The 12593-nt window shown below is 45.2% G+C and overlaps 1 protein-coding gene across 1 annotated transcript in view; it reads right to left on the bottom strand.

Annotated features, from left to right (window-relative positions):
* SVEP1 (sushi, von Willebrand factor type A, EGF and pentraxin domain containing 1) overlaps window positions 1-11850 on the bottom strand; it is a gene marked incomplete at its 5' end in the record, with an annotated part of 139828 nt that extends 127978 nt beyond the window's left edge. The window contains one exon of the mRNA XM_082335984.1: window positions 11326-11850. Coding sequence (XP_082192110.1) covers window positions 11326-11850 — 525 coding nt within the window. The remainder of the gene's footprint in view (window positions 1-11325) is intronic.
* Window positions 11851-12593: the final 743 nt, after the last annotated feature.

Genomic DNA, 12593 nt, shown 5'->3' with positions numbered 1-12593 from the left:
CCAGTAGACCACTTACTTACACTGAATTTGTTTTCACCCTAGGAAATACATAAAACCTACACACCATGGGATGAGTTCTGAATAGAATGAGAAGGTTCTTTTTCCCAGAGGATCACTTACTCACTATAAAAGAAATAATTCCTATTTTATAATATTACAAAATTAATATAACTATATATAATACATTATCATTATTAAACTTACATTAAAATTAATAAATTATACTTCATTACAGAAAACACTGCATAGATCTGACCTATATATTCAGCAGAATATTAAAACCGTATGTCTTAAATCATAGAATCATAGAATCGTTAAGGTTGGAAAAGACCCTCTCATGGATGGCTTCAGAAGCGGATCTGCATGTCATTCACAAAGGGAAATGGCAATGCGAAATCCTTTTGTGAAGCTCATCTTTTGTTTCAAAGTTCCTTTGCTTTCATCCTTCCTGCAGGTAAAAGAGTCCAAATCTGGCAGGAAATTTCACATAAATAAATATTCTGGAAAGAGAAAAAAAAATCAGTACTTGGATCAACCATAGCTTTTGGTTGAGTTGAGGTATCTTATCACTGAATCCTGAGCAATCCTAAAGAAGTTGGTCATCTCATAAGAGTAATGCAAAGCTAGGGAGTGACAAATACTGTTCTCCTTAATGATGATAAAAACGCTGTTATTTCTCTGCATAAAAGAGCTGGCTATACCTCCTCTGCCCCCTCTCTAAAAGAGCAACGGTCTGATTTCACCGCCTTTTCTTTTGGTCACTGAACACTGCTACTTTCACTGCTCCACTCAAATAAACCTTAACCCCTCTTTAGGTTTCATTGCCCCTTTCAGGAGAGGAACTAAAAGATATTCCACAGTTAGAAGTTTTGGTTTCAACTGTTACCTTTCACCACCTTCTTCTGCACTGCTACACAAACTCTACAGAATGAGCTGTTACCGATATAGAAGAAATCCACTAATATAAAAGCTTTCCTTGAATATTCCCCTAGCAGGAACTGCACTCATAACTCAAGGAAAAGATATATCTGTAGGGTTAATCTGGATATTTAAATAGTGCTACAAGTAATAGGCTGCTGAAGATAACAACTAAAAAGACATTTTTAAAAAAGGAAAAAAAAAAAAGGTTAATTAAAATAGAGTGATTTCCTGCTGGTCTAGTCTTGTATTACAACGATTTTCATTTCAGTTAAATAATGTACTAGCTCCACCAATTATTTTCTCATCATTAATTTATGCAAAAATGGGTGGGTCATCAAAACCATGTCCTTAATCTATGCATGTATCTTTTAATCTCTCCTATCCTTCTCATCCCCTCTATCTTCAGCCTTCATCTTTTCTTTCCACAGTGTCACCCTCTCTGCATGTAGTCATCTTCCACTTGGTCTTTTACCCTCTTCCAACTTACATGTGGTTTTTGCATAATTGAGAATGAACTTTCCAGTCTCTTATCAATAACAAAGTGCAAGAATCCTAACTACATTTTTTTTTTTGCTTAGCCACAACACTTACCTTCCAAGCATGTCTAAGTAACTGGCACGTATGACCTGAGTAAGTCTCACAACTGAGTCAGACATCCTCACTCTATGGATCAAAACACACCGGTAAGAAAGCCAGGTATGTTCATGGCCAGGAAATGTAGGGACATGTCATCTGAGGAAAGACTGACAGATCTAGTATTGTTCAGCCTGGAGAAAAGAAGGCTTGAGGTCCTCTTATCCATATATATAAATACTTAACAGGGTGGGGCAGTAAAGAAGATGGATCCAGACTCTTCTAATTGGTAGCATGAGGCAAGAGGCACAAGCTGAAATATAGGAAATTCCACTTAAACAGAGAAAACAACATTTTTACTAAAAGGGTGATCAACCATTGAAACAGACTTTCCAGATCTGCACCCCTGGAGATATTCAAAACCCAACTGGACAGAGTCTTAGCAACCTGATCTTGTAGACCCCACTTGAGCAGGGGGATTGGACTACATGGTCTCCAGAGGTCCGTTCCAACCACAACAATTCAGTGATTCTGTGGTTTTGTGACATGGAGGAACATATTTGACTTCCAGTTCTTAGCATTTATTATTAACCTGACCTTTTTCCCTCTTTCTACAGCATGGATTCTGCCTGTAATGCCTGTGTTAGACTTTCAACTCTTTAAGTACTGTTGCACAGTTAAAAAGTGCCATTTCATGCATTTCGTACAGTTTGAAAAATGAGTAAACCATTCTTACCTCAGAGAGCAAAGCTACGCACTCCACATCAAAGACAATCACCTCCACATTGCATAAAGACTGTTTTTTCCCTCCACCATGCAAAAAAAGAAAACCCAAAACCACCACTGCCTTTGCAATGACAGGAGCTACTACATAGAATTTTGACTATGCACTTGTTTCACAGAAGTGCTAGGACTGTTGGATCTGGTGACTTTAAATTGGGTGACTTGCAGTTTTGAGCTCTGAATTAGAACAAACAGAATGCACCTAGTTTCCAGGAAACAACTGACATACATATCCTTCATCTTTTATCATTCTGAGGTCTTCTAAATGGGACATTAAAAGACAAGGCACATTATGAACACAGCCATTTCCTCAGCTCTTGGTGCTGTACAACCTTTTAACAACAAGTTTATCAGGACTTTCGAAAAGTTGCTGGCGGCCTTATATGCTGCTATGCTATATTCAACATATCATCTTGCTAATAGATATCAGTTTGATTTGAAAAATGAAAAATCCTAGTTTTCATTGTGTTTGAGCAATTTCCATCATTAATATAACCAAGATGTTACTTGATTTCTCTAGTAGTGCTCTGGTCTTTTGCTAGTAATAAAAAAGGGACTCAAAAATATTTTACTGAATACGTAATTAATCTTCATGTATTTTCAGACCAAGCATTCACATCACTATTGACTAGTGCATCTGCCAAATATTCGTTTCTTTTGTGTTTGTTTTAAACCCTCATTACTTTAAAAAAGCAGGAAAAAAAAGCTGAACAGAATAATTAATTCCAAAAGGACAAACACAATTCATGACCTGGCCCATCTACTGCCAGCTGTCACTGCTCAATTATCTTCTGAATATCTTCTTTTGCTCCAGGACTGCCAGAATTGAGCAACATGAACACATAGTTATCACTGATAAGAGCCCTCCCAGCCCAAGTGGGTGTGGGGGAATGTTTGGGAGAGAAATAGGACAGACAATTGGACTCCCTGCCTCACTGTTTATACTGCATATGCTCAGCAGAGCACCACAGCTCTGAATGCTAAAGTTATTTACAGGCTGCCTGTCTGATTCAAGGAGGTTCTTCATCTTCCTGGTTGAGGTTACCAGAGAGACCCTGAACCAGAGGGAACATCATAAATTTAACGGGAGCTTTTGTTTTGAATTGTGTTAACATTATGGAGAAGTAAGTAGCTCAAAGATTTGAACAGGGTCCTGGTCACCTGAAGAGTCTACCTGTTGCTAAAGGCAATAGTGCTTTTCATTTCTGCACCTAGGAGAGTCAGAAAATTCTGAGCACCGTGAACCTTCTGTCTCGCCTGCAAAATCTAACTTTCAAATTCCAGTAACAAGTGGAATTGGAGGACAAAGGCTAAAAATATGTCATAGAACATGCAAAATGTATTACACATAGAATATTAATGCTGAGGTTCATGTCAGGAAATACGGCTAAATACGATGTATTTTGCTGGAAAGGCCCCTCATAAGTCTAGGAAATTAATTAAAAATAAAACTTCTTTTGTCCTGACTTCTTCAAAATTTTAATGCCTGGAATTTATTTCCTACTCTTGGAACAAATCGCTCCATAGCTTTTCTGGTTTGTCTTTGTATCTCTGGAGCAAAGCACATGGTAAGGCTGACTTCTCTGTGAAGGTGCTAACTCTAAAGGACTGGGGATCAGAAGGTACTTACTGTCAGACCCCTCCAGCAAAGGCTCTGAGATAAGAGGACAAAAAACTTTTTTCTCAGAGAAAGTACTCTCTGTTCCTGAAATATTTATGAAAATATCATCCAGATACCATAGTGATGAAAGGTTTCACTCACTGTGCTGTTAGTTCTGCTACTGCATCAGCAGGATTTGTGTTAATTCCTGCAGCAATGTCTCATGTTTCTCACCTTTCCTCTGCCTCTGTATGTTACGCTGGGAAATGGCTAAAGGCTTTGTGGTACTATGCTGTAAATAAAGAGTGTGCCTTCTAAGGAGAGCCTGTCTTGGCAGATACGTAACACAGTGGATGCTGGGACACCTCTCTCTCTTTGCATCCCCAAACCTTCTCTCCTTCTTCCTTCGCACGTGGCTCGTTGACAGAACAGAGGCCAGGGAGGCCGCTGTACACTGTGCAGTGCAGATCCTTCCAGGCAGGATCATCATCTCAGCTCTCAGAGCTAGAAGTTATGAAAATGTCAGATGTCCTCTGACCATATCACCTCGTAACGCTTAGGATTAGACCAGCCTCCTGTACCCCAGGGAAACGGGCTGAGTTGGGTACATGATGGCAAGACAAGGAACAACTAGCCAGTAATAGTTTCTGTCCTGTTAGTGCCCATCTCAGCAATGAGAGACATGGAACACCCTTCTTTGTGCTGAAAGGAGTATGTTCTCCTGTGGTTGCCCCCTTTTTTTCCAGAAAGTTATAGTTCTTTGCCTTTGTCTTTTTATGCTTAGCACACAACAACAACTTGAAAATATCAGTGAGGCTAGAATATGTTAACACTGGTAAAATGGATCAAAATGAAAGGGTCTTTCATAGAAATGAAAAGCAGACTTCAGGTGACTAATTTCCAAAACTTCAGTAAAATCCATCCCATTAATAAAATATACTGGCCATTTGCACAGTTCTTGGCACCTCTCTTAAACACTGTAACAGTCTCTCTGCTTCTGAAAGGCCCCCAATGCACATGTGGCATCTCCTATTCAAAGCAGATGGGAAAGTCAGAACATGTCAGCTCATTGCTATATCATTCAACTATATCCTACACAGCATCACCAACAGCTACTCTTTGCAGGTGGAAGTCATAAAGCACTCTATGCAGTTATGCAAGGGATCAAACAGTATACCCATAATGATAATTTCAGTCTTAAAACCTAATGAAGGACATTCAGAAAACAGAGACAGTCAACTGGTAACTAATAAAACCTGATGTGCCTTCCACAGAACTTCAAGATTTTCATGGAGACCATGATTTAGATTAAATCTAGCATGTCTTCAAAGATCTTCTTTCTGCTGTCTAGAACCACAAACACCTTTGAATACCGCTGACCAAACTCACAGTAGCGCAACAAGCAATAAACAACATGCCATAACGAGCATCTCCAAAATTAAAGAACAAAAAGAGAACTGTAACTTCTTTTGTGGGCTGATTTGCCATTCTCAGAGCCACCAAGTTGCATGAGCAAACTACTTGGCCAGGAGTTGTGCGAAAGTGTAAGCATTGATGGTAAATTGAATGCCTTCAAGCCAGGTTTTAGTAAGCCATAAACTTTGCATGAAAATATTGTAAACCATTCCTTCCAAAACAATTCTTTTTATACAACATTTTGCATTGCTGATACTTATCCCTAGTACCAGTATGAACATATTGTTGGAGTATATTCAAAGGTATAAAAACTGTGGTTTGGGAGGGCACGCAGTCCAAAGTGCTAAACAGAACTGACAAATGACTTTTTCAAGCCATGAAAAACAATTCTTTAAAAAGCAATGAAGAACAGAATGCTCACTAGTATTTTTTGCCTTTTTTGATCAGAACTACCACGTGTATTGCTTCTAGGGACACTGGAGAAGGAAGAACATGGAGAATAAGGAAGAGGAGGCAGGTGTTTAATTCAGGATCTAGAGTCAGGCACTGTATCTATGCATGTGCAGCTTCCTACAAACCCCATGGAGAGGGAGACGCTGGAATAAAGGGCTTCGGCACACCTAACGCAGAACTGCCGTATACAGGCGCTGCACATGGGGATGACCCTACCAGTGGTCTCTTCTGGGATACAGACTCCTACGATGAGGCACTTCAGTCTGTGCCTGAAGCCAGGCTGTCTCTCTTCTGTACCTCACACTGATGAACTCAGTTTGCCTCGTTGAACTGACACGGCAAAAGGGTACGTAGCAGTACCCTTCAGTGCTTCTTGTAAGGCACATATTTTAGCATTTTAAAAATAAATTACACTTAAGTTAAAGGGAACATAATAAATGGCTAATCTGCTAAATACCAGACTTCCAAATCACACACTTCTGCTTAGACCAAAATGCAGGACATAGTTTTGGGAGCACAAACAGGCCAACTTCCAAAGAATAGGTTTTCAACCAAAGAAAATCTTAAGCCTGCTTAGCCCCATATATGATGCTAAACAGAGCACTTTTTGCCTGTCCTGGCCAAAAAGTCGGAGAAAAAATTAACTACTTAATAACTTCTTAAGGTAGCCCCATTTCAGGCTAGGTCTAAAGACAATGAACAATGTGCAGATGTGTATCTTGCCTCTGACCCTGCTGTATTAATCTTGGGAGCAAATCCTATGCAAGACTGCAGTATGCACAAGAAGTACTTTTCACAAACACTGCATTGATTAAAAGTGGTGATTTAGAGCTGACAATAATGATGGCTGACAGGAACTCCACTCTCAATTTGCTCAGTAATTGCTAACTACCAGCTCTGCAATTTCAAAGGTGGCCACAGAGGTAAACCAGATTGACTTCAGTTTTTGTCACCGTAATCTTTAATACAGACTACAAGGCTGTACCAGAACTTAGAGAGGCCCACTGCTGTCAACTAGTCAGTTAGCTCTAACTGACCTAAGCTATCATCAGATATTTAGAGCACAATGCCAGATAGGCTAGAATCTGCTGCTCTCTCATTATTAGCTGCTGATTTTGCAGAGGTCATAGGAATAAAAATCCATAAACACATTCTTGGTAAACAGACAACATACATGACTCTAAATGCTCATCTTGTCAGTGAGAGGGTACTACTATTTTCAAATTTAAAAAGTTAAACCACTTACATGGTAAGAAAAGATTTTCAATTTCCTTTGCTTCAACTATTTTTTTGTTTTAGTTTCAAAATGAGATTCGGAATCTGAAAACACAGTGAAATTAAAAGCCAATTATCCTAGTGGGAAACAATGCTGCATCTTGTACTTTCCTGCTTTTCACATACAGAAGAAACAAAGCCACCATTACTTATTTAAACAAGCATTAAATAAGCATTAGAACTGTTTATCCTAAATTGATATGTGCTTACATTCTTTTGAGGGCCAGTTTTTCATGTTTGTTGATTGGACAACAACAGAACACTGAATTTGACGTGCTGGTTGGCCATTCATCATGCTCCTTCTATATCAGGTTAGATACAAAAGCCAGATTTTAAAGACCAGATACTCAGAAAATGTGTCACTTGATTCTGTGGGTGCTGTGACAGATCTTTCACTTAAATACACCACTGACTTCAATGGAGTGAAGATGAATTACACAAGCAAAAAGCCTAGCTTTTTAATGCAACAATTATTACAACAACACCGAGCAACTCCCAAAGCCTCCCTCTGCTACTGCTTTGCCAAGTCATTTGGAACAATTGACTTGACTGTTTAAGGCTGGCTGTGCGCTACCTCTGACTTCAGCTCAAGAGCAGTGCACACCTACAACTTCCGAGTTCAGTTTTGAAGAGAAATACCTCCCATTTTACTTCCATTGGAAGACAGAAACAAGCCTGTCTTCTTAGAAGCAGCTATTATTATTTTATCAAGAGGCTGCCACGTGGAGTAGTTTAAATAATTTGTGTTTTCATCTTTTTTAGCCCACAACAACCAGTGCAGCTTCAGGATGTTTAAACTGTCCATCAATAAATACAGCACTTCAATGCTGGCACATAGGTAACTTGGGTGCTAAGACAAGAACACACCGTTAAACTTCCACTGCTGTAGGACGACCCCTCATTTCTATTTCACAATGGATCTGGCAACAAATGCACAACCCTCCCATGAGGTGCAACAGGTGCTGTTAGCAGTGGTTATCCCTCAGGATCAGAAGCTCCAATTCAGGTGCCTACAGCTGGGAAATTCAGCACTTCACACTACTGAGCTCTTTGGGCTTTAGATGCATTCCTTAATCAGCAGCAGCAATGCTTGCTCAAACCTATTTGTACTTTGTTCAGTTCTCCTTCAGGTCTTCCACACTGTCACAACAGCTCTGCAGCTTTCCACAATGCAATAACCAATCTGCTTAACATAAACTGCATGTAGTTCGTGCTGCCCCACCAACTCACTATGTGAAAAACTGAAGCCAAAGAGTTTTGAATGAGCGAGCTTAGCTTCTTCCCCTTTCTTAGACTGTTTACACGTGCTTTAAAGGAAAGACTGCTGAACATGAGCACTTGCTAGCCCAAGTGTGGCATGAAATCCCGAACAGCGTCGCAGAACTGAACACTGATAGCAGTTCAGCCTTCCTCCTCAGGGTGCTGTCCCTTGCTGCTGTCTCTTGTGGTACATCCTTCATATTTCTGTGTACCTCATAGAATTTATCTTTAGTCTGTTGGGTAGGAATGTCAAAGTGTGGTCCATGTGGCAAAAGTAAGCATGGACAGCTTTGACAAAACGTAGAAACCCCGCAATAAACCTCTCTGCGAAGCACCTTTGGAGAGGATGCAAAACTGCAGTCCCAAGGAGAACTCCCTTATTTTTTCAAAGATGATGGACATTACATGGATGTGCAACAGCTTGTCAAACTGAGCCGCTCTGCTTTTAGGATGATGTTCAATGAACGGTTTTGCTGCCACAGGTTCTGAGACTGTAACTGCTACGTAAATCTTGCTCCTGTTCACTGAGGCTCCCAGGTCAGTCACTGACTGGCCTGATGACCTTGCAGAATTCACTTATCTCTCTGCCTCCGTAGTTTCTGTAGAACTGTCACAGACTTGAATTAATCACCTTGAGACCTACCAATGAAGAGTGCTGCACGACGACTTAAGTGTCGGGATTATTCTAACAGTGCCCTTTCCCTTCCTTCATTTTCTGTTACTACGACACATAACTGATACTATTTCGGGGAGTTTGTCATGCTTTGCAGACACTTTTGGTTTTGGAAAAGAAGCAGAGAATTCTGGTTAGAAGCAGAAGAAACCCCACATTAAAGTGTAAGAAGAAAAAAGAGACATTTTAGGAAAGTGAAAGAAGAAATAATTATGGTTGTACCAAAAGACAGTTAAAAACAAGGGACAGCAGTGTAAGAGTCCAGAGGGAACAACATTTTGTTATACTTAAAATACTTCTCTAGATTTATTCCAATAGTAGTATTTTAAACTTAGAACAGTCATTTTCTGAATAGTCCCTAGAAAGGAGAGTATTCCCTGAAGCTGTAATTTGTCTCACATGAAGAAGACGTACTGAACAAAACCACAGTACAGTATCTTTAGCGAAGAGCCAGCAAGCAGCCCGCAATTTAACCTTGTCATTCCATCGCCATTCTCCCTTGCCACCATGTGAACATTTTTGTTCCCACATTCTTATGAGACCACAGTGTAAAATGACACTGATGCTGTTGTAGCCACAAGGTTTAGCTGGGCTCATAAAACTAAATTGTAGGTTTCTGAAGGGAATTTTTGTTTATTCCATTTCAAAGATACGATTAGTCAAGACTCTGTATCAAGAACACAGCCAGTATTTCTTAGGCTTATGTTTTGTTTGTAATGGTTATTTTTAACTCATATCATTAACTTTTTCACACAGCGCCCCTGGGATGGATCTATATTGAAACCTGACTTCACGGTGGAAAATCTAACACAAGGATGTGTTCTCCTAAAGCAGGCTTTCCATGTGCAACTCTGAGCACATTAGACAATGGTCTTGCTCTCTCCTGCCAAATGTGAAGAAGAGAATAATCTTTGCCAATTTCATATGCCCAGTGCTGATGCACCTCTTGCAGTCTCACTCACCAACTCCAAATGAGAGTGCATAAGATGTTTCAAGAGAAGTACATCCACTGCTCAGCTATAGGACACTACTAGAAATTAAGACATAAAAATAAGAGAAAAATAGACTTGCTTTGGGAATGCTCCTGCACACAGAGGCCAAATGGCAAGGAGCAGCCTGGTCTAGCCTTGTAAAAAAGCTTCCAGAGTAGACTGGCTGTCGACCCGCCATCTACTGGGAAACCTCCCCAGCACGCTAAGTGCCAACACATGCCTAGGAGCTGCCTACACCAAATTTGTGCCACGGGACTGTATAACAACTTAACACCACAGATGATCATGTTCCAGTGTCTGGAAACATTCCTGGACATGCTTCTATTAATTGGTATAGTACATACAGCTTAAGGGCACCTTTGTCAGTCATCGGTAATTAAAATAGTCACCTGGTGACAGCACGTAGATATCTCTGACTGCTGACAGCTATTGGGCACCCAAATCCCGCTGCCAAGAAACAAGGCAGACGTTTCAGATGCCAGACTTGACTCATATATATCACTTCTGAAATGGGGACATCGGCTCCATGCTCCTTCAAAGAGTGAATTTCACACATTTGTTTGCAAGGGCAGCAGAAAACATGGGAGCCGCAAGTGCAGACAGCACGGGAAGATGGTGACTAGTTGGCTTGACCAGACTATTCTGCGTCCCACACCACACTGTTCCACACTCCACCATACGGCCCTACACCCCTTGACGCTGACCGCCCTCGCACACCACATAGAACCACACTCCCACACCACACGCCGCACCGCACACTGCACACCGAGCCAGATGCCTCACTGCCCCACACACCACTGCGCCTCCCCTCACCGCCGAGAGCTCACCACGGCACGCCCCGCGCCTCACCGCACCGACCCTCGCCACCACACACACCTCACGGCACCGCTGCGCCCCTCACCACACGCCTCACCTCCCCACACACCTTACATCGCCACCACACACCTCACCTCACCACACACCTCACCTCACAGCACCACGCACCTCATGGCACCACCACACGCCTCACCTCCCCACACACCTCACCTCACCACACACCTCACCTCACCACACGCCTCACGGCACCACCACACACCGCACCTCACCGCACACCTCACGGCACCACCACACGCCTCACGGCACCACCACACGCCTCACGGCACCACCACACGCGTGACGGTACCACCACACGCCTCACCTCACCACACACCTCACGGCACTATCACACACCTCACGGCACCACCACACGCCTCACCTCACAGCCACACGGACACGACACCCTTCGCCACACGCCCCACCGCACACCTCACGCCCGCGCACCCCAGCCCACGGCCCAGCCCGGCGCCACCCCCGTCCTCCCTCCCTCCCTCCCTCCCCGCCGCCCGCCCTGCCGGGCTCACCGCCGCCTGCTGGAAGGCGCCCTTGGTGTAGGTGCCGCCGCCGCGGTAGGCGATGGCGGGGATCTCCCGTCCCAGCAGGGCGCACTTGTGCTGCTGCGGCCGCCGCCGCGAGATGTAGTCCACGCGTGGCACCACGTTGCTGCGGGAGGAGAAGGTGACGATGGCGACGCGCGTGGCCGCGGGCACCACGGGGAAGTCGGAGAGCAGCTTCTTGACGAAGCGCAGCTCGCTGAGGAAGTTGGCCGGCCCCACGCTCGACGACTCGTCCACCAGGAAGACCAGCTCCAGCCGCCCGCTGCGCGCCCGCAGCCGCCGCACCTGGCGCTTGAAGGCGCGGCCCAGCTTCTCCACTTTGCTCTCCGTCGTGTCGGGCAGCGGCGGCGCCGCCAGGGCGGGCGAGGCGAAGGTGGGGGCGCGGGAGAGGGCGACCGGCGGGACGCCCGCCCGGCCCTGCGGCGCCGACGGCGGCAGCGACAACGACAGCGACAGCCCCCCCCAGCAGCAGAGAGCCAGCAGGGGCCACATGGCGGGGCGGCGGGCGCGGGGAGACGCCGGCAGCCGCGGGAGGAGAGCTGCTGGTCGCCCCCTGACGCCCCACCTCCTCTCTCCTCGGAGGGGCGGCCTGCCTCCCTGCCTGCCTCCCCGCCGGCCCCCGCAGGTATCCGCGCCCTTTAATCCCCCCGCGGGCCTCCCCCGCCGCTGAGGCGCTGCCGCTCGCACGCCCCCCTCTCGGCTGCCGCCCCCCCCCCCCCCCCCCAGCCCCTCGCCTTTCGGTAAGGAGCCCCCCCTCCCCGCCGCCCCGTCCCGCCCCGCCGGGTCCCGCACGGCGGGCGGGGGCCAGCCCGGCAGCGGGGGGGACGGGACGGCGGTCACGGGGAAGGCGCCGAGCCGCAGCGGCGCGGGGCCGGGGCTCGGGGGGGCGGTGGAACCCCCCCCGAAAAGCGAGGAGCGCCTTTTCCGCTCCCCCCGCCGCCGGAGCGGGAGCCGCTGGTCGCAGGGACGGAGCCAGGGCTGGCACTGACACGTGCTGAATTAATCGTGGTTAATTTAGCCCTTTGTTTTGCGGGGAGGATGCGCATGTGGCTGGGAGTTTGACAGGGGTACGCTCTGGTCCCGCTCCTGCCGCTGTCACGGTCTCCCTTCCTCGTTCAAGGGGACGCTGCCTCCGCCTGTGGAATCGGTTTTCCAACTTTGAAGATGTAGCCATACCTTACTGATGGCGAGGCGCCTGGATACAGGGGGTGAGTGTGCGCAGGGGTATGTGTGCG

The sequence above is a fragment of the Platalea leucorodia genome, assembly GCF_965183815.1.
Source record: "Platalea leucorodia genome assembly, chromosome: Z".
NCBI classification, from domain to species: Eukaryota; Metazoa; Chordata; class Aves; order Pelecaniformes; family Threskiornithidae; genus Platalea; species Platalea leucorodia.
This window is presented reverse-complemented; position numbering and strand designations above follow the sequence as displayed.